Genomic DNA, 20,776 nt, shown 5'->3' on the forward strand with positions numbered 1-20,776 from the left:
TAGTTTTGCTCTGGCTCTTCCCTCTACCTGGAACACTCTTCTCCCAGGCATCCACTTGGCTAATTCCTGCACCTCCTACAAGTCCTTGCTTAAATCTCACTTTCATAGTGAGTTCTACCCTGACCCATTTAATACTACAATCTGTCCCTTTCCACATTGCCTTATTCTACCCTTTTTTCCCCATAGCATTTATGACTTTCAGACATAGTGTATAGTTTACTTTATTTACATGTGTTCCTTTTGACTCTCCTTGCTAGAATTAAAGTAAACAAAGACCTTTGTTTCAGTCATTGATGAATCCAAGGGTCCAGAATAGTTCCCAGCATATAGAAATATTTGAACTGGGGGAAGACAGAAAGGAAGCTGCCCAACCCCTCCTCTCCCTCCTCTCTCTGGGTAGGATGGGGGTGGGGATAGGGTGGAGCAGATCTTAGACCTAGAGTTGGAAACAGTGTATCAGAATGGCAGGAAATAAGATTAAATGGGGTGTGGGCCTCCTTTATTACAGAACTCTGAACTGCCCCTGCTCAGCAAAAGAAATGTCCACCTTGCCTAACCCACCATTATATTTGATGCTTGGTTAGAGCAGCCAAAATGAACCTGCACCTATGTACTGGGTTGAATCCCAGTTGATACTTTGGACAAGTTACTTTTATTCTCCGAGCACATTTCTTCATTTCCAAAATGGAGCCAACACCCACTTCCTAAGGTTCTCAGGAGGATTAAATGCACCATGGAAGCTACAGACCATGATAGGCCTACCATAAGTAATAGCCTCAGAGCTGCTAGACAGAATATAACTTGGGCATGTAAGAGGCAGGTCCCTGAATTCCACGGAGATGACACAAGGTGTTTAGGGTGGATCAGTGGGTGTCTGCATCAGTGGGGATGTACATCTGTTGGAGGTTGGTCAAGATGTCCCTGGCAGTCTGGTATCAGATACACAGAACAGGGGCAGCATTCAAGCCCCAGCGTGCCTTGCAGCCCCTCAGGCCCAGAGGAAGTACCTGCTCCTCTTAGCACACCCCACCCCAGGATAAAGCCAAGGAGCGGGGTACCTTCCATTTGGTGAGGAGAAATGACCTGTAGGAGCCAGGACACTGTCAGTAATTCCAAGAAGTAGGTGGAACCCGAGTCACAGTACCCAGGCCTTAGCAGGACGCTCCTCTTTCTTCCAATAAGGCAGACACCGCCAGCATGCACACTCCCACTGCAGCCCAGAGCCCCAGGCTTAGCCCCAGGGTAAGAGGCAGCCCCCCTCTTTTCCTAGACCAAAGCCTCAGGGAACAATTGAAAGGCAAGAAAGTCACCACTAGGAGAAAGAGGAATAAAAAGACCAAGTTTATCTCATTCCTAAACTTCCAGGTAGGACTGAATAAGAGGGAGGCTGGGCAGGAATGTGAGCATCTTGAGGACACCCAGTGACACTGACCAAACCAATCGGTTTCCTTATTTACGAAATATGGGAAGTGAGCCACAAGGTCTCAGAATCTCCATCATGCTTGACAGCTGCTAGATTCTGTCTTTCCTCAAAAGCAGATCGGGAAGAGAAGAAAACCACCATATAGTGAGCTGGAGCTCAGAGCTCTCTGGGGCTAGGACATGCATCCATCAGCTGCCGGAGGTGAGAGGCCGCCTTGTCCAGCTTCGACAATTCCAACTCGAGGGAAGAAAGCTAGCCGAGAAGAGAAGCAGGTGAGGATCCAGATATAAGGCCCATCCCCTCCAGCCCACATTCCCACAGGGAATCAGGCTTCCTCCAGCCTCACCCTCTGCTGCCTTTTAGTCTCCGTCTCCCCCTCTGATGGGGTCCAGGCCATGAGGCCATCAAGCTGCTTTTGCAACTTGTGTCTTCGGGCAGCTAGCAGAGATAGATGGGTCTGGGGGTCCACAAGCCCCTGTGGAAGAACAGAGAAGGCTCAGCCTTCTTTGTAACATCTGCGGCCTATCCAGTACCTGTCTCCACCCCATTCTCAGAAGCCCTTCTCACTTTTACAGAACCTACCATTTGCCCTCCTCCCAACATCCTTTTCAATCCCTCCCTTCCCCCTCCAATCTCCTCTAAGCACCTGCAGCTCCATGTACACCTGAATGGTATCATTGAGTGGAGCCTGGGCCCAGCCAGAGGGAGCCAGTACACCTGGGGGTAAGAAGCCCACAGCCCCACAGTGGCCCAGGGTGCCTAGAGGTTCCAGAAAGGCCTCGAAGAGGCCTTGCTCTTCAGGCTCTGAGCTCTGCAACAGCACTGAGGAGGAAAGGGAAACCGTCAGTGTCAAAGCATGAGATCCTGCTTCCCTCCCCATCCTGCACCTCCTAACTCTGGGCTCTACCCTCCAGGCTCTCCCCACTCCTCCACCAACCCCTTCTTTCTGCAGGGACTCAGGAGCCCAGGACCCATCTCACCTCGGGGCCGGGCCTTTGTGAGCTGGTATGTGGCTCGGAGAGCCCTCAGTGCCTGCACGGCCTCTTGGACCCGGGAGAAGCACTGTTCCAGCTCTGGCTGGTGCCAGTGTTCCTGGAGATGAAGACCCAGAGCTGATAAGCAGGCCCCTGGGAGACTTGATATCAGCTCTCCTGGCTCTACTCTCCACCTGACCACCCTGATCTGCTAAGGGCAACATACTCTCTCCTCTCCACTACACACAAAATTCACCACCTCAAGGAACAGAACCCAGCAAAACCTGGGGTACCATCTAAGGACGTCTTAGTTGATGTTTGTGTTGATGTCTGTTAATTGTTCTGGTCAAATATACCAAACAACCAAAAGTAAGTTGGAATTTAAACCGTATCATTGAAAACTCACAAAACCAAATAAGCATAAAGAAATTTAAATAATTAAACTTTAAAATTATTTTTTGGGTGAGTCTGTAGTATTTTTCCTTCTGAAATTATTAAAGCTTAAAACAGTAATTTGGGGACCATCCTATTAGTTCTCATCTAGTTCTCATCACAACCATGCTATTAACTATTACTACCCCTGGTTTAAAGATGGAGAACTGAGGCATGGTCAGTCTAGGGACAAAGTTCTGCTCTTGTCTATGGGGCTAATACTGCCCCCAACACAGACCTGTGAGAACAACCCATCCTCCTAAAGACTCTACACTAAAGTACAAATCACGATTGTTGAGGACCCTACAGCAGCAAACCCTTTGAGAAGACTGCTCCCTAGCCCTTCACCAGTGGTCCCATACCCAGACATCAGGGATGCGTACTCACCAAGCTGCAGGCAGTGGGGTAGGGGGCAACAGAGATGCTAGGGGCAGAGGAGCCTCCAGGCCTGGGGGGCAGCCTCTGCCAGAGCTCTTCAGCCAGGAAGGGCATCAGTGGGGCGAGGAGGCGGAGACCGATGTCAGCACAGGAGAACAGGACCTGAGGGGGGCCTTGGGGACGGGGCGAGTGCAACAGCACCGGCTTCACAGCCTCCTGGGGAGGGAGCCAGAGGGTCAGGGAACAGGCCCAGGCCATTATCTGTGTCCTTTCTCTACACACTCACTGCCCTGACAGTGAAGAGTGCTGTGGGTGAACATGGGCAGGAGCACAGGGCATCTTGGACCCCGTCGGCTGTCCCAGAACACACTCTGGAGCAACTGAGATGTAGAAATCTAGCGCAGGGATTCTCAGGACTGTGGGGAGGTGTATAAAATTGTCAGTGTGGTTTGCACAGTTTCAGAAGAAAAGCACTGAGTTCTCGGCCTATCAAAAAGAGGCAGAGCCCTTTGCCAGGGAATTGGATCTCAAGGCGAACAGGAAGCAGGTAACAGGAGTGGAATGCCACGCCATGACCCCAGTCTACTCACCAAGTAGACATCACAGAGGTTATGGAGCCAGAAGTGGTGCAGGGCATGGGTGACAAGTGAGAGCTCTTGGGCAAGGAAGCCTCGCCCACACTCCCGGGCAGTATGGGCAAGACGGCTCAGGATCCAGGCATCCATGGGCGATGAAGGGGAAAGCTGCGGGCAGCAAAGGGCTTCAGGATGGGATGACTCGACTCCCCTGTGTCCTTTCGCTCCAAATGCCATCTTCAGCCCCCAGAGACCTGATGATTCTGCATCCCAAGCCTCTCTCTTACCTCTTCTGCAGGCTGGGGCACAAATTTCTCCCCTAAGGCATTAAGGATAAAGCGCAGGGCATTCCAGATTTTGTTGCAGAAATGCCGGGAACTCAGGACTTCGGAGACAGACAGGTGCAAGTCGCCCCCTAGAGGAATAGGAAGAGGGGGAGGGTACACCTGGGTGGCAGCAGCACAGGGAATCCTTGACCCTGCCCCACCCTCTACAAGGGTGCCTACAGCCCGGACCCCTCCCTTGCCCAGGCTTACCTAAGGCCCCATGGGAGCACAAGGTGAATCTTAGGGCATCTGTCCCACACTCAGGGATCCCATGAGGGAAGTCCTTTCTCTACAACCAGAGGGAGAAGAGGAGTGGCAGATGCCTACGCAGCTGCAGGATCAGAAACCTGGGCTGTGAAGAAAACCAGAGGCCTCGAGCTAGAGGCCGAGATGAAGTGGACGTTGGTGACTCACCTGTGCTGCAGCCGCGATCGCCAGCTCTGTAGAGTCCAAGTTCCCATCCCTCAGCTTTTCCTGCAGCACCTGAGATGGGTAATTCACCAGCCTTGGTCAAAGACCCTGCTGCTACAAGGGCCCCACCCACTCTCCCTCCCAGCCGGGTCCTCTCCACAGGCTCCGTTCTTCTCTCCCACAAACCCATCCCTTGCCAAATTTCATCCTGACCTGCAGCTCCACCCCACTGATGATGTCTCGTGGGTCCAACACATTCCCTAGGGACTTGCTCATTTTCCGGCCCTGCCTGTCCCGAACCATGGGATGAAGAAGCACCTGGGAACATGGAGGGAGTCAGCAGAGGGGCTAAGGGAGCCTTTCCCCGGAAGTGCCCAGGAAATCTCTGGCCTCCATGCAACAGGGGTTAGGGTAGGAAGAGAATCAGGAAAAAGGAATTGGGACCACAGAAAATACTTCATTAGGGACTAGAACAGAGAACAAGATTTAGGGAAGACTGGGGAGTCCACAAGAGGGGCTCAGCACTGAAGTGCTGTTACCTTGCTGAAGGGGAGCTGCCCTGTGAGCTGGGTCCCCAACATGACCATGCGGCCCACCCAGAAGAACAGAAGGTCACTACCAGTTTCCAAAAGTGACAGGGGGTAGAAACGAGTGAGGTCTGGGGTCTAGGAGGAAAAAGATTAAGCAGTGAGAGGCCCAAGCTCTGTTCTTGCAGCTCTCCTTGAGGCTCTCTGGAAGGCCAAGTGTCTACTTCATCATCCCCACCTTCACTCTCCTCCCCTCACCTCGCCTCACCTCTTGGGGCCAGCCCAGGGCAGCAAAGGGGAAAAGAGCTGAAGAGAACCATGTGTCCAGGACATCAGGGTCTGGGAAACAGAACAGGGAATGGGGGACAACTGGAACCTCCAGCCCACAACTGTGTACCTTTCCAGCCCAACCCCACCCACAGAGACCATGGCACTCTGCCCCATTCCCAACTTTCCTAACCCCACCTCCTCCACCTCAGTATCTGCCCCCCCAAAGGCCCAGACGCTCTCCCCTGCCCTCCACAACACAGACACTCACCCCTCTGCAGGATCAGCTCTGCCGCTGGTCTCCCTGTCAGCTCTGAAGCTATTTTTCTGGCCTCGGCCTCTGTCCTCCCAACCACCCAACAGTCCTCCCTGTCACCCTACAGAAAAAGTAAGGGGTGGGGGAGAACAAGGAAGTTCTGCCAGTGTGAAACATCACCAACTTTCGTGTTCTCCCATGTGGTCTAGGGATGGCCGACCCCCTCCGGCAATGAGATGAAGTGCCCGCTCAGGCGCTCTGATCCTGCAGTGGGTTACATGACTAAGACCATGAAGCTCTAGAAAGGCAGGGGGTTGGGACGGGTGCTCAAAGTCTCTGATGCTTGTGCTATGGCTATTTCTCTTTCCGCCGTGCCCAGCCCTCCCCGTCCCCTTCCTCCTACCAACCTTCGTTTGCTCCTCTACAACCAGGTAGGCGGGAATCTGATGGCCCCACCACAGCTGCCGGGAGATACACCAGTCTCTGCCAAGAGGACGCCAGTGATTTCTCAGCATAACCAGGGCATCGCCCCACCCCACCTCCATAGAGTCCCTTACCCTTACCCAATGTGGGAAAACCAGTGCTGCCAGTTTTTCTGGTGGAAGGAGGGACTGAGCTCCAGAGCTCCTGACTCCACAGCCTGGAGAAAAAGGCCCTTAGATAATGCTTCTAAAAAAGCTTAGATAATGCTTCCTACACCAGCACCCCTCCTGAGATGAGACAAGCGTCCTCTGAGGTGGTGCTATTACTCATAAAAGACCTCCAGAGCCTCCTGAGAAAATTTGGGGTTTGACTGGAATGTGCGCCAGCCCGTTCTGGGCCTCCCTACCTCCATCCCCACAGCTCTCCTCTCAAATGCCAGGGCCAGAGGTCTGTGGGGCAGGAGGGCCCCAGCTTCTGTTTTTTCATTCCAATTTTCAGGGAATTCCCATTCCTTCCTCACCCTGCAGCCTTACCTGGGCAGCTCGATCCCCCATCTCCCGGCAGCGGACAAACCACTGGCTCTTCAGTAGGTATTCTACCACGTCCCCAGAACGGCTGAGAAAGAGGCAGGGTGAGTCGGCTGCTCCTCAGGCCCTGTGCCTTTCCCCACTGGGACATAGTACATACTACATGCCAGGCCCTCAGACCTGAGAATACAGCAGCAAATAAAACTGACACAGGGGAGGGGCACCTGGGTGGCTCAGTCGATTGAGCATCCGACTTGGGCTCAGGTCATGATCTCACGGTCAGTGAGTTAGAGCCCCGTGTCAGGCTCTGTGCTAACAGCTCAGAGCCTGTTTCAGATTCTGTGTCTCTCTGTCTCCCCCTGCCCCTCCCCCACTCATTCTCTCTCTCTCTCTCTCTCTCTGTCTCTCTGTCAAAAATAAATAAACATAAAAAAAATTTAAAAAAAAAAAAAAAAACTGACACAGGGGCACCTGGGTGGCTCAGTCGGTTAAGCAACCAACTTCGGCTCAGATCATGATATCATCATGTTAAGTTCGATCCTCACATCAGGCTCTGTGCTGACAGCTTAGAGCCTGGAGCCTGCTTCAGATTCTGTGTCTCCCTCTCTCTCTGCCCCTCCTCACTCACACTTTCCCTATCTCTCTCTCTCTCTCTCTCTCAAAAAAATAAATAAACCAAAAAAATTAAAAAAAAAAAAAAAAAACTGACACAGAGCTTCTGTTCCCTTGCAAGCGGTATGGAGTCCATCCTATTGCACTATTAGCTTCATCCACCCCCTTCCCAGAAAAGTCCTAAGTAAAAGGGTTAAAATGGGGTTACCTGCAAATAGGAAGCACCATAGGGTGGTTCTGAAGGCCCCGGAACAGGCCCCGCTCCCTCAGTGCAGACATAATCTTTTCCCGGGCCACAAATCGGTGAAGACCCTGGGGAAAAATGGTAACAGTAAAGGTTAAAGGCCACTAAGTGTGTGTGAGAGGAAGGATTGAGGAAAGTGTGAGAGGGAGGATTGAGGAAAGGCAGAGGGTGCTCCCAAAGGATGGGGTAACACTGAGGCCAGTACCACCTGTAGCCAATCCCCACAGAGGGAAGTCATGGTCCCATCCTCTGCAATGACACTCAGAGGGCTCAAGCCATGTCGGGCTCCCAGCTCAGCATCAGCAAGACTATGTGCTGGAGTCACCTTCACCGCCCCTGGGGGTACAGAACCACCATGAACACTGACCCCTGACCTTTTCCAGAGATTTCATTGTCGCCCACACCCCCATCTCTCTTTTCTCTTCTCTGTCCATGCCTCCTTTTTGTCCCACTCCCCACTGAGACTACCCCAGAAAAGGCTTTCCCTCCCTTCCTTTCTTCCTCTTCCTGATGCTTCCCCACTCCTCCAGAATCCCCAGCCTGCTCTCCCTCCCGTGGCCTCCACCCACCTGTGCCCATGTGTGGCTGAACAGCAGAGTCTGTGACGAGGGGGAGAAGCTGCCCAGTCAAGGGGTGACGAAGCTGTCGCCCATGCAGATGCTGAAAGGAAGAGAGCGAGATCAAGGCCAGGCACACGTGTGGGGTGCAAAGGTCTGGGCTGAATGTAAAAAACTCTGGGAATAAGAGGGTGAAAACCAGAAGGTAAAGAGCTAGAGCAGTGGTCACTAAACTTTTTCTCATGGGGCCAGAGTTTATTGTAGGCTTTGCAGGCCACAAGGCAAATTTGGTCTCTGCACATTTACTCTGCTTTGCCAATGCAGCGCAGTTAGGTAATAATACTCAGTTGCAGGTAATACATAAAACATGCAAGTGCGGATATACAAAAACAGGCAGTAGGATGGGTTTGGCCCACAGGCAATAATTTGTCAACTGCTAAGCTAGAGACTAAGTAGGACATCAAGAAAAGAAAGGCACAGAGTCAGAGACACTGGAGAGTGGAAACGAGACAAGTCTTAGGAAAAGGAAATCAAAGGAAAGGAGTTACCATCAAACAGGAAGGGAAGAGAAAGCTATGTGTAGGAAAGTCAGCTGGCAGAAAGCACAATGTGTATTACTGTGTATCGGGAGTCATCAGGATGAACAGCCACAGCCACGTCTCCAGGCAATGTCTCTGGCCTTGTGGTTCCTACTACAATCTCTGTGTCTGAAGACAAAATTCAAGCACTTAATGCTGGTCATTGCCCTGGTCTCTCACTCCTGTAACTAAAGCCAGGAGAACCAGAAAAGGGAGGGGACAGGAAGCAGTCATGATTGAACAGACCCCCAGGTATAACTAGAGGAAATTAGGAGCCTGGGGTTTCCATGTAAGCTCATGACCAGAAGCCCAGGAGGCTATCTGGTGCTAAGGAATTTCTCCTTAACTTGCATGGAACAAACAGGTAGAGCATTAACAAAAGCAACTAGAATCCTTACTTGGTGCTAGAGAACACTGGGGGTTCTCAGTGCCCTAATCACTCGTTGAGAAACTTCCTCTGTCTATTCCAGCTAATCTTTCTTCTCTTTCTCTGAGAAAGAGAAGGGGTAACAGCCTCCTGTGGAATTAGGTCAAGCTTCCAAAGGGCAGTGCCCATGTGCACTTTTCTTACATGGCCCAGAAGACCCAGAATAAATGCCTACAAGAACACCAACACTACCAAGGTTCCCTATGCACCTCCCACCAGGCCATGTAGGAAACAGGCTGGTGGGCTCCCTCCCACCAACCCCACATGTGCTCAAGAAAGCAGTTATGATAAGCAGACAACCTCTCTGAGGACTACCCTTACCAGGCTCTCCATCCACAGGGAAGGCCACAGAAACAAGGAGGCCAAAAGACACAGGGATGGGGCAGCCAGGCAGACGAAGTTCTGTGCGGCCAGGCAGGGGCCGGCTCTCCACCTGGAAGAGTCACAGCAGCAGGGCTGGAGAGCAGCCTCTCCTCCACTCACCAGCCTGCCCTGCGGCCCAACTAAAGAATTCAGAGGATTCAGGAGCCACCTCCCCCTCCCCTAATTCAGTCATAGTTCAAAAATATTCACCGAGCACTTACACCGCACTGGGTATTGTGCTGAACACCTTCCATGAATTCTCATTTAATTCTCACAACACCCCCTTGACACAGGCATTTCCATCATCCCTAGGAGCTCTCACAGACCTGCTTCTCCTCCTCTGCCTCACCTCGATATCCGAGATGGCTGATCTTAAAGCACAGGACCAGTTGACAAGCTGCTGGTTCCGATACAACAACCCTGCCTCATAGAGTCGCACAAAAGCTTCAGTCACGGCCACTGAGGAGCCCTAGGGGATGATCTCAGTGTCCATATCTAACAGCCCATTCTCAGCCCATCACCCCACTCAGAGACCCAGGCATTCCCACCCTGCTACCCCCAACACACACAACATCCCACCTGCCTGCACATATCTCTAGACACCTCCTCAACACCCACAGGGATCAAGGCATGGAGCACTCACAGCATCCATAGTGAAACACTCTCGGTCCCAGTCCAGGGAGGCCCCCAGAGCTTGGAGCTGCTCACAGATCTCTCCACCTTTCCTGTGCCCAGAGAGATTTTTGTCAGCAAACTTGTCCTGAGCACCAACTATGTACTGGCCCAGTGACACTCCCAGCAATGTATGGCATTGATTTAGTCTCTAGAAGCTAATGGAGACACGCACACAAACTCAGTATGGGTCTTCTATGGCATTAAAAGAAGTATAAAGTTCCGGGGTGCCTGACTGGCTCAGCTGGTAAAGCATGTGACCCTTGATCTCAAGGTCATGAGTTCAAGACCCATGTTGGGTACAGAATAGGAAGGAAAGAAGGGAGGGAGGGAGGGAAATAAAGTTCTGCAGTAACAGAGGAGGGGGCAGACAATTTGGGAAAAACCCAAAGAAGCTTTACAGAGAAAATGGTTTGTGATAACAGACACCTATAAGAATGAGGGTAATTTCAAGTAGATGGAAGGCAGGGATAGGTAAGTAAAAGAGACGAGGAAATCTAGGCTAGAAAAAATGGGGTAAGTGCAGAAACAATATACATATATACCCACACACACAAATTCATGCATTTTCAAGTATGTAATACACACACAACGCTTAGAGACCCCACTGAATGCTAAAGGAATCCAGGGCTTCCCTCTCTGAGGGAATTTAGGGCTGGATGCAAAGAGCCCATCAGGTTAGGGAGAGTGACTCAGAAGCAAGGACCCAAACCCTCCATGTGCAGGGAGGTGGGGGGGCAAACTCCACCCACCGTACTCACTCCTCCTTCCACTTCCACACCTCCCTAAGGAAGTCTTTCCGGCTCAGCTCATGTCTCCTCACTCCTTGCTCCTTCCAAAGGTGCTTCTCCACCACAGCCTACAGTAAGAAAAGGAGGCAAATGAACAGAGAATCAGGTCATTTTAAAAGGAGAACAACTCTCCTTCACCCAAGAAAAGGGAAAAGTGGCAAAATTCATACTTGTGTAGCAATTCCCGCATGATCTGAGCCTGGGACCCACAGCACCTCATCCCCACACATCCGGTGCCTGCAAAACAAATACCCTCACGGGAACCCCCGAGCCTCCATATTTACTCTCACTCCCTGCACACTAGCACACTTCCTCCTTCCCCTCCAAGACCATAAGCAGCCCCATTCCCCTCTCACCAGCGCACCAGGGCATCCTGTATGGCCACTGTCAGTGCATGTCCAATATGTAGGGAGCCAGTGACATTGGGAGGTGGGATACACATGGAAAACGTCTCCCCTGTGGCCTGGGGCAGCCTGGTCTAGAAAACAGAAAAGTCAAAGGGCAAAAGACGACTGGATGTTACCTGGGGGAACAGCACCCTCTGGTGCCTCTGAGGCAGGAAGAACTGCAGGAAAAATAGTCCAGCAAATTATAGGAAAGGGGAAAACCTGCCAAGAAAACGCTTTGGTCACCAGGAGCAGAAGACAAGTTCTCTGTTTTATTAAGCAGGTTCTGCAATATGGCTAGCTGTAAGCTCCAGACTCTAACACTCAGCTGTGCCCAAGCTCAATGGCCATTCTGTGCTAGGGACCATTTAGTACCCCTCTCTTCCAGGTACTAACCTGATATTCTGGTTTGAAGAAGCCCTCTCGCACCCACCAAGAGTACCAGGCAGCCTCAACATATCGAGGGCTGTATGCAGGAGGCAGGACCCGGGAGACATCTGCAGCAGCAGAGGAGAGCTCCACTAACTCCTGAACTTTGTTCCCAGGCTGCATTTCAGCAGACCAAATGGGCAACAAAAATGTGGGAGAAAAGACCTTCAAGTTCCCTAGTTACCTTTCTTTTCACCGCGTTCTGTGGGAATTTCATACACCACCACCTCCTTAGGAGTCCAGGACTTACTGGATTCTGCAGGTGACTGGAGAGAATGACCAAAAGTGGGGATGCGGGGAAACAATTTCCAGTATACCCCAGGTATCTGGAATCCAACCAGTCTCTCCTCCAGCCCCCTCCGAAGTTTTCTCAAAAAACCAAGAACAAGCTATCTGACCCCTAACCTTGCTCTTCCGGGCTACCCCAGCCTCCAGCGCCGCCTGCTTTTCTCGCTGGCGCTTCTTCTTGGCTTCATGATTTCTCCGGGAGAGGGAGGATCCATGGGGCTTTGACTGGGTAGAGAGGGGATACGACCTGGGGAAGACCTGTGACGGCCTCAGCCCCCAGAGTGGTGATCGAAAAGAAGCCAGAGGCATATGAGGCATCAGGAGCGCTTGGAAAGGGCCAAGATCTGTTCCAGACAGACAGAGCACATTAGGAGGATACGTGGGTGGGTGGGCGTGGGGTGTCACACCGTCTTCCTTATTCCCTGCCTTCTACTAGCACTGGCCTGCTTTCTATCTTCTCCCTCCCCCCCACCCCCCCCCCCCACGACGCTTCCCCCGTTAGGACTAGAGTGCATGGTGTCGGAGTTTGTTGCCCTCAACCTGTGTATCCGCGACGGTGAATGACCGCACGGGGCGGGGAAAGGACTCAAGGATTCTGGGAGATTGTCCACATCAGGGTGCCCGAGAGCCAGCGGAGTCTCATCATTGCCATCTCGGCCTGCCCAAACAACGCCCCCACTGCCCCCGGCCCTGCTCTGCCCGGCTTTCCTGCCCGTCGCAGCGCGTGGATCTCTACAGCGCTGAGCCATCCACCCCGACCAAGCCGCTCTAGCGCGCGCTCACCCGGCAAGCCGCCACAGCATGGAAGGCTGAGGGAAACCAGCGAATCCGCCCCGGAATGCGACCCGCGAGCCGTGCGGTGCAGGGAGGCGGGGCCACGCCCGGCGCATGCGCTGTAGCCTACTCGGGCCCATTCGCTTTCCCGCGGTCAGGTGGGCTGCCAGCGCTGTAAGGTGCAGGTCCAAGGAGGATAAACGAAAAGCCACGCGGGGAGGCGCCCAGGGGGCACCGTGGCTCACTTCCACAACTTTATTAAACAATAAGAGTCCGGCGTGTAAATAAAAAAACACCTGAGTTCTAAAGCTGCGTCTGCCTCCACGCAGCCGCCCCACCCCGCCCAGGTCTGAGCCCGCACTCTCAGGAGCTGTGCTTCTGCCGCTTCCAGAAGCGCTTGACGTCGCTGTGCCCGGCCGGGGTCACCACCATCAGCCTCTTGGCCGAGTTCTCGAACACCAGAACGCCCAGCTCCCGAGCGTGGGCCAGCAGCAGCTCAAAGTCCACTTGCGACAAGAACTGATTATACAGTACACCTGGAGTCCGCAGGAAAGGGGCGGAGGGAGAGAGAAAAGGCAAGAAATGAGACCCCTGCGTGGCAGCCTCGGGTCATTGGCCTGGGCTTGCCACCCACCACAATCTGAAAATTAATTCTCTATGTTTGTCTGTTTCAGGGCTCATCCTAACACTAGCGTGATCCAGCCATATTCAGTAAGGCAATGTAACACAGTAAAGAAACCCAACTAATGCTCACCAAATCAGAGAAATTAATGTGAATTATCCCTCCCAATTCCCTCTTCTACTGAATCCAAATTGCACAGATTTGAGACAATTTACTTACTACTACAGGCTCATCCCCAAAATAAAAGTGTTTTGCCAGCTTTTCTCTACCAGCCCATGCAGTAAACAAAAAAATAAAATGCATGAATAGCTTTTTCAGTTCATGAAGACTAAATTGTCTTTCTTCTGGCCAATGACCAAGAACCAACCACCAGAAGCCACTCACCCTCAGTGAACCGGAGTCTGTCCCTTTCTAGCTCCCACAGCCGAATCTGGTCCGTGATGGTGGGCGGCAGCACAGGTGACTGTAGAAGCAAGAAATGGCTATAAGATTCAGGAATACTGCCCCAGGCAACCCTAGCTGTCTACTCCCCGGACTTGGATGCCCCTTTCTCTTTTCCATCACTTCATCACCAGGTGCCAGGGGCTGTCAGCCTCCAGCAGCTTGATACCTGTTTGAGCATCACTGGGTGGGCCCTTGTCCTTAGGAAATGGATGATCTAAGAAAACAGACAAGAATGGGATCAGGAGCTCAAGTAAGAGGGCAGGAAAGCTACCTAAGCTGTCATCTGATGTCAGTAAAATATCACCTTACTATTTAAAAATCCATAGCCACGCCTGTCTTTAACCCATCCCTGTTCAGATGTTGTCCCAAGTTGCTTTTCCTATTGGTTATGTCTGCTAAATGTGCTCTAGCACATTTGCCCTTTCCATAGTCTTGTTTTGTTTTTTTCTTTAAAATAGCAGCAACTATTAACTTTTGAGCACTTACTGCATGGCAGGCTCTGAGCTAAATGCTTTACTGCTATTCTCTCATTGAATCCTCCCAAAAACCCCCGTAAGGTGAGAACTGTCACTATTTCCATTTTCCAGATGAGGAAACTGAGGCTCAGAGAAGTGAAGCAACCAAGCTGTTTATGCAGATAGGAAGTGGTTAGTAGTGAAGACACAAATCTATACCTCCTCCCCCATGTTTTTGCCCATGGAGGGTCTGCCTTTTCCCACAGTTAAAGCCTTGACTTCTCTTCGTGTGCATGGTCTATACTCAAACACAAAGAACTCACCACCATCTACTGTAACAGAGCCAATGTTAGCCTCTGTAAGATGAGTACCTTGTACCCCATAGCCAAAGTGCAGTCTATCTTCCCACCCCCACCTTCCCCAAGTGGGGGTACCTGCTGGGCTGTGATGCCACTGGCGATGGCCTGCTGCACGCTCTCCCGGGTCACCTGCGCCACCACCATGTTGGGGAAGCGATAAAGCATCTCTGAGAAGAGAGCAATCAGGGCGATCTGCAGCTCCGACTCTGACCCAGGGATAGGAAGAGAAGATAAGGAAGCTATCCCCATACCCAGACTCCCTCATTACCTTCAAGTGTGAAGAGGAATGTCAGAGAACTCTAAACTGCCAGGTAAATATAAACGTAAACTGGCACTCCCTCCCCACTCCCATCCCCAACCTGCTGTCCTTGGGGCCCTCTGTCTGGCCTCACCTGTGTAAGCATACAGTCGGTAATTAGTTTCCACAACAATGAAGCCTGGCTGATGGGCAGTACCCCCAGCTCCAGAAACACCTGACGAGAGATTAATGGCCAGTCGTGTGGGGTAGTACCGCCGAGATTTCCTCTGGAAAAGACAGAAAGGAAAGGCAGGGGGCCCTCGCTCAGGTGTCACTAACCAACATCTTCCTATCTGAGACAGACCCCTTCCAGGGCACAAAGCCTCAACTCACAACTTGTCTCCTCCAAGGGACCCAAGTATTCAGTCCTGGCAACTACTTCCTGCTACTGTCCCCTGGGACCCACTCTTTTTGTTTTTTGTTTTTTGTTTTGTTGTTGTTTTGGTATAGTTGACATACAATGTAACATTAGTTTCAGGTACATAACATAGTGATTCAACAACTCTACACTTACCCTATACTCACTACAAGTGTAGCTAACACCTGAGACCCCACTCCTTTTTAAAGGCCAAGGCAACAGACCACCCTGCCTCTTCCCTAGAAGCCGTGTATCTGGGTGTTCATACCTTCCTCTGGAAAACAAGCCCAAACTCACGCAGATGTTGCAGGAAATTCAACAAAGAATCACTCATACCTTCCACAGAGTAATCCTGGGAAAGAGAGGTGCCCAGTTGGAATCCAAAATACATCCTATTCTCCCCCTCTCAACCCTATACACTCATTCCCTCTTTTCCCATCTGTGCTTTGTTCATTCTTATCTTTCACACTTTTGTCCATAACCTGACTTCCCCTTCTCATCTCTCCACCCATCAGCTTGCCCACACAAGCCCCCAGCTCCATCCCCCTGTTTACCTTGCCCAAAGTAGAGAAGCTGAGCTGGAAGAGGAAGGAGAGAATCTCCACCAGGTCCATGCCCCGACTCTAGGGAGGAATGGACAGAAACAAAGTAGGAGGGATGGAAGGGAGAGAATGAGGGAAGAGAACATCAGGAAATAGTCTGCAGGGGTAGTCTCTTCATGGGTCTTGAGAAGAGCAGAGCATGCCTGGCCTCCTCACCTGGGCTGTCTGCAAATACTGCAACATAAAGTACCAGAGCTGGGCAGGGGTGTCCAGCAACAGGAATTGGAAGCCGGCCGACGTAATGCAGGGTGGCTCTCCAGGTTCAGTGCTAGAGACATAGACAAAGACAAGGGTAGAGGGATGCAGAGAAAAGCCACCATCCCCACTTGTCCTCTCATGTTTTTTCTTGATTTCTCTCTGGCTATTCTCCACTCAGCTCTCCTTTTTCAGTTAACCACCTGTAATCCTAACCCACCCTGGACACTCAGTTTAGCAGGGATCTGATGTACCTCTGGTTTCCTTACCTCTTCATGAGCCCAGCCTGGCTGAGAAGCTGAGCCAAGTCCTGGCTGACGGCTGCACTGGGGGAGCCCACCATGAAGTGCAGGACTACCTGAGAAACAGAAGTGAACAGAGAGAACAATGCTCTATGGGCCAGTGGAAGTATGAGCACAAGCCGAGACAGAGTCCCAAGTCCTCACCTCCCATCGCTCCTCGGCGTACTTGTCAAGTGAGGGAACATCCCGGGCGTGCTTGTCTGGACCCAGTTGACTTGTGTCATCAGACCAGGCCTTACCCCTATGCCAGGATGGGCAAAGAGTAAGGAACCCTGCCAGAGTTTCCTGCCTGTTCCCCTGCCCTATTCCCCCCCCCCCCCCTTATCTCCATGGGCTATGAGTAGAAGACATTTCTTTCCTATAGCATGCAGCTACATCTAGTCCAACTTATTCCTAAACAAGCTCCCAAAGGTGGAGCCCACTAAGTCCCAGAGAGGCCCCTCAGGGGCACCCCCTCCAGCAGTTTAATTAGCAGTTTAATTCCTAGTTCCCCTCTCCTAGCTTAGGAAGATGGAAGTGACATACCCACCCAGAAGGGCAATACGGAGGTTCTGGCGGAAGATGGGGTTAAGGATGAGGCCCTGGAGACCACCAGGGAGCAGCTGGGTGTGCCAGATACGGAGGCCACTCAGCAGCCCTGTACTTTCCTCTTGAGCTCTGAAACAGAAGCAAAGAGGTGAGGGGGTGTCTAGAGAACAAAAACAAGGAGGCCCACAAAGGCTCCTATTTCTGCCTTTTCTGAACTGGTAATCCCTTGGAACACTATTTCAGAGTGAAATCAGTGTCTTCTTAAGGCAAATTTCTTACTGCAATACCTACCAGAACCTTGTTGTAGACATCACATCTTTCCAAGGGGGAAAATACAGTATGCAAAGTTTCCCAAACTTATTTAAATACAAGCTTTGGGATATATCCATTAATATTTCCTGGAAGTGTCCCAAGGAACACTTGGAATATCTAGCTGTTGAGAAACGTGTATCTGGCTGAGCATGCAGCAGAGACTCACTTGCTGAATTCCTTCTTCACCCACAGGGCTACAGCAGCTTGTGGCAAAGGCTGCTCCAGAAAGAGCATCCGCATCACCCAGTTCTTAGCCAAAGAGGGGAGCTCCCTGGAAGGGGGTAGAGATAAAATGTTATTATCAAAAACTGCCTCATCTGCATCTCTGCCCTCAACAGCCTCTTAAACATCTCATCCCACTCCCCACACCTTTACCAGTGTTGCTGCCCCCATTAACTCCATCTGTTTTGGCCTGACACGCTTTAATCTCCAAGCCCCCCAAAGCTAAGCTTCAACCCATAACTTATTCCAGTGTGCTGGCCCCATTACATTTCCTCAACGTGGTCCCTGCCATGAAGGGGATCCTTACCTAAACACAGCCAGACAGGTGGCAGGGTGCCCATACAATCGGTCCAATATGCCAGGGCTCAAGCCCCCTAGGAATTCCTGCAGGTTCCTGCATTGTAGGTGGACTCGGTTCAGTCCGCCCCTTGAGGGGGTGCTCTCCATCATCTGAGAGATGCAAAGTCAGAAATGCACCCCCCCAGTCCATGTCAGTGTCATCCCTCACCTCACCTCCCAATTCCAGATCCACTGGCCCCCACAATAACCCATTCTTTCTGTGATTTCCTTTTCTATGTCATTCATCTCTCCTTTCTCCCAAACCTAACCAACCTCCTCTCCTCTCCTGCCTCCTCACCCCACTTCTGGCCTTAACTCCAGTCTTCTCTCAATTTCCAAACAAATGAATTGTTAATAGTCCCATATTGGCAAAATCATTTTTTTTTATTTCAATATCTTGTCTCATCTTTACCTAAGCAGTGACAAGGAAACTTGTTTGAGCCCAATCCTCTCTCCCTTCCACCTCTTCTGGTCAGATCAGCTTATGAGCTCCAAATCTGTCAATCCTTCCCATCTTATTTCTCGGCCCACAGGTCCTGCCGGGCACAGCAATGAACTACCTTTCTCCTCCTTGTCTCCCAAATCTACGCCCACCTTTCCTCTTTCCCCTCCAAGACTATACCGCATTCACCCTGATCCATACGTCCGATCTCCTAACTTCTCTCCTACTTTCCTCCTACTCCTCGCCTCTCACTCAACTCTCTTATACCTCCCCACCCCCCTCTCTCTCGGCCCCCCTACCACTCTGTGTCGATTCCCCCGCCCTCGTGCACCCTGAGTCTCAAGTCGTCGCTTAACCGGAGCTAATGTCTGGCGTTGGCTCCCTGGAATAGGAGAATGTACGATGGAAAACGAGAGAAAAAGATGGGGAGAGGGACAAAGAACTAGACAGAAGTCCAGAGTGTAGGATTCAGAAGAGAAGGAAAGGAGGGGAAGGAGTGGAAAAGTAGGAAAGATAAGAACAGGCACTGCACTCACTCGCCCGCCGCGGGGCTTTCTGGGAATTGGAGTCTTTTCTGGACTCACCCTAGGGTGAGCGGAAGCGCGTCTGACTGCAACTCCCAAAAGGCACCGCGGGGAAGCCAAGAGGAGGGAGGCTGGCCTTTAATTGAGAGAGTCCGAGACACCGGAGGCAGCGCCACTTAGTTCCGCGTCGCTTTCCGCTCACGCAGCTAACGGCGACTCTAACCGACCTAGGCGGAAGGCGGGACCCAGGGAGGAGAAGGGCCGCTAGGGCTTGCTGTCAGAGGCAAGCGTCTCCTAAGTGAGACGCTTAGTTCAGAGACACACGAAACTGAGCTCCTTGAGCTCTTTGCTTCTCGTAAAATTGAAATACAGCACTCTCTAGAGCGTTTTCGCAAGTTAGGAGTACCACTCAACGCGTCTTACTCGGCTTGTAAGTACTCAATAAATCTTAATTGCCACGTCCACCATGCTCCCACCAACCCGTTTCGTTAGAAGATCCTAATACAGTTGTTTTAGGAAGCCAATTGTTGGGTCTGATTTGATTTATGAAGCTGCTGCAGGAAAAGGGAAGGGAACGTCTTAATCCAAAGCCAGAGCTACAAGTACCCCCAAGTTCCAATAAAGCAAGTTTTATTATTTCCACATTACAGACTAGAAGACCAAAACTCAATGGGATTAAGAAATTTGCCCACAGGGGCGCCTGGGTGGCTGGGTCGGTAGAGCGTCCGACAGCGGCTCAGGTCACGATCTCCGGGTTTGTGAGTCCCAGTCCTGTGCCTCGCCCTCTGTCAGGGCGGAGCCTGCTTCGGGTCCTCTGCAGCTGCACCCCCCCTCCCCCGCCCCGCCCTTGCTCCCGTCCCCCTCCCCCTCACGCTCTCTCTCAAAAATAAATAAACATTTAAAAAAGACGAAATTTGCCAATCATTCATCTAGAAAATCCTGAAGCTAGGATTTGAAGTACCTGTGAGGGACCGTGAATCAAAATGGCAAGAACTGTGTAAGACTTGGTTATGCTTTGTAGCTCACCCGGTGCTTGTTTTGTTGTTCCATCCTTTAGCAATTGGTGTATAAAGTCCACAAAGAATGACACAAAGCTGACAAAGCTTTTTTAAGGCTAACGTTAAGTACAATAAGAGACAAATTAGTCTGGGAAGAAATATTTGACAAAATAGACAATACAAAGAACTTTTACAAAGCAAGAAGAAAAAGAACAGAATAGAAATATTGTAGAAAGATGTAACAGGCAATAAACAGAAGAAATACAAATTGTTTATAATCAAATGAAAAAGCTTTCTTCACCAGTAATTAAGGTAAAGTAAGTTAAAGAAACAATACAATATCTGATTAGCAAATATATATATACACATGTGTATATAATGTATATGTATATACATATAAAATACATATGTATATATACACATATAAAATATATATTAATGTATATATAATGTATATGGGTGTGTGTGTGTGTGTATATATATATATATATATATATATATATATATATATATATATATAAACCTCAATGTTGTCACCACAGAAAAACATACAGTAGTCTATACTTTTGTTGAAAGTTGACATAGTCACACCTTTTGGGGGGCAATTTGGCAGTATGTACCAATTATTTTAATGTGGCTGCCATTTGACCTACCAATTCCACCTTTAGAAATGTATCATGGAAATTCTCCCACATGGATACAGAGATTTACATGCAAAGATGTTTATTGAAATTGTTATTGTGTTATGAAAACAATGGAAACAGCCTGAATGTCCATTATGGGGGGTTAGTTAGATAAAATGTGGGTCATTCCAACAATGTAAAATACTGGGCAACACTTAGGACACTGTATGCAGAGTGACTGAGCTATGTACAACCTATCATGAGGAGAAGAAAAGCAGATTACAAAATGCCATGTATAGTTCAATGCCATCTTTGTAAGAAGCTTCTGTGTGTATGTAAAACTGCAATAGGTCATATGCTTCATTTTGACAAGAGCAAGCAAGGGGAAGCTAGGCAGACCAGGTCACAGTTTCCTGCAGTGTAGCAAAAACTCTTTAAGGCTACCCTGTCCAGAACAGGAGCTACTAGCCACCTGTGGCTATTTAAATTTAAGTTAACTAAAATAAAATTTTA

General features: G+C 50.5%; 3 protein-coding genes and 1 long non-coding RNA gene across 10 annotated transcripts in view; 2 read left to right on the forward strand and 2 right to left on the reverse strand.

Moving 5' to 3' along the window:
* The window catches only part of SFTA2 (surfactant associated 2), a 5,838-nt gene extending 2,974 nt beyond the window's left edge, over positions 1–2,864 (forward strand). The window contains exon 4 of the mRNA XM_027052848.2: positions 2,376–2,864. Within this exon, the coding sequence (XP_026908649.1) occupies positions 2,376–2,424 (49 nt within the window). The 3' untranslated portion in view covers positions 2,425–2,864. The remainder of the gene's footprint in view (positions 1–2,375) is intronic.
* On the reverse strand, positions 1,321–12,331 carry VARS2 (valyl-tRNA synthetase 2, mitochondrial). 3 transcript variants are annotated; one of them, XM_015062741.3, is made up of 29 exons: positions 11,984–12,331; positions 11,763–11,844; positions 11,546–11,646; positions 11,120–11,241; positions 10,934–11,000; positions 10,734–10,831; positions 9,944–10,025; positions 9,650–9,769; positions 9,259–9,370; positions 8,551–8,639; positions 7,945–8,035; positions 7,584–7,711; positions 7,340–7,443; positions 6,526–6,607; positions 6,133–6,209; positions 5,977–6,052; positions 5,585–5,690; positions 5,315–5,385; positions 5,059–5,184; positions 4,733–4,837; positions 4,523–4,591; positions 4,319–4,397; positions 4,070–4,197; positions 3,798–3,950; positions 3,217–3,423; positions 2,404–2,515; positions 2,070–2,245; positions 1,770–1,898; positions 1,321–1,675 (listed from the first exon to the last, which is right to left on the reverse strand). In XM_015062741.3, the coding sequence occupies exons 1-29, from the start codon at positions 12,182–12,184 to the stop codon at positions 1,580–1,582; spliced, it is 3,189 nt and encodes a 1,062-aa protein (XP_014918227.1). In that variant the 5' UTR covers positions 12,185–12,331; the 3' UTR covers positions 1,321–1,579. The 3 variants fall into 3 exon arrangements, with proteins under 3 accessions (XP_014918227.1, XP_026908645.1, XP_014918228.1); XM_027052844.2 differs by lacking the exons at positions 11,546–11,646; positions 11,763–11,844 and having other exon boundaries at positions 11,984–12,330; XM_015062742.3 differs by lacking the exons at positions 11,546–11,646; positions 11,763–11,844; positions 11,984–12,331 and having other exon boundaries at positions 11,128–11,241.
* Positions 12,332–12,881: 550 nt separating this feature from the next.
* GTF2H4 (general transcription factor IIH subunit 4) lies at positions 12,882–18,672 on the reverse strand. 5 transcript variants are annotated; one of them, XM_053223377.1, is made up of 14 exons: positions 18,655–18,672; positions 17,645–17,787; positions 17,282–17,386; positions 16,801–16,932; positions 16,420–16,516; positions 16,243–16,331; positions 15,935–16,046; positions 15,731–15,799; positions 15,445–15,528; positions 14,913–15,045; positions 14,596–14,726; positions 13,873–13,920; positions 13,647–13,725; positions 12,882–13,176 (listed from the first exon to the last, which is right to left on the reverse strand). In XM_053223377.1, exons 2-14 carry the CDS (start codon positions 17,785–17,787, stop codon positions 13,004–13,006), a joined length of 1,395 nt encoding a protein of 464 aa, XP_053079352.1. In that variant the 5' UTR covers positions 18,655–18,672; the 3' UTR covers positions 12,882–13,003. The 5 variants fall into 5 exon arrangements, with proteins under 5 accessions (XP_053079352.1, XP_014918236.1, XP_014918234.1 ...); XM_015062750.3 differs by lacking the exon at positions 18,655–18,672 and adding an exon at positions 18,418–18,614 and having other exon boundaries at positions 14,596–14,687; XM_015062748.3 differs by lacking the exon at positions 18,655–18,672 and adding an exon at positions 18,418–18,611.
* LOC128315784 (uncharacterized) lies at positions 18,648–19,555 on the forward strand. The gene is made up of 2 exons (XR_008298866.1): positions 18,648–19,072; positions 19,293–19,555. It is a non-coding gene; the product is annotated as an uncharacterized LOC128315784 (long non-coding RNA).
* Positions 19,556–20,776: the final 1,221 nt, after the last annotated feature.

This window comes from Acinonyx jubatus, chromosome B2 (genome assembly GCF_027475565.1).
Source record: "Acinonyx jubatus isolate Ajub_Pintada_27869175 chromosome B2, VMU_Ajub_asm_v1.0, whole genome shotgun sequence".
Taxonomy (NCBI): domain Eukaryota; kingdom Metazoa; phylum Chordata; class Mammalia; order Carnivora; family Felidae; genus Acinonyx; species Acinonyx jubatus.

Excerpts from the sequence above, each read along its gene's own strand:
- VARS2 (XM_015062741.3), bottom strand. The coding sequence starts at position 12,184 with ATGCCTCATATGCCTCTGGCTTCTTTTCGATCACCACTCTGGGGGCTG. Across the intron at positions 11,001-11,119 it reads CAGGATGCCCTGGTGCGCTG|GCACCGGATGTGTGGGGATG; the intron begins GTGAGAGGGGAA and ends TTTGTTTTGCAG. Across the intron at positions 10,026-10,733 it reads GTGTGGAAGTGGAAGGAGGA|GAAAGGTGGAGAGATCTGTG; the intron begins GTGAGTACGGTG and ends CTCTGGGCACAG.
- GTF2H4 (XM_053223377.1), bottom strand. The coding sequence starts at position 17,787 with ATGATGGAGAGCACCCCCTCAAGGGGCGGACTGAACCGAGTCCACCTA. Across the intron at positions 16,933-17,281 it reads GTGAAGAAGGAATTCAGCAA|AGCTCAAGAGGAAAGTACAG; the intron begins GTGAGTCTCTGC and ends CTTCTGTTTCAG. Across the intron at positions 13,177-13,646 it reads CAGACTCCGGTTCACTGAGG|GTGTACTGTATAATCAGTTC; the intron begins GTGAGTGGCTTC and ends TGCGGACTCCAG.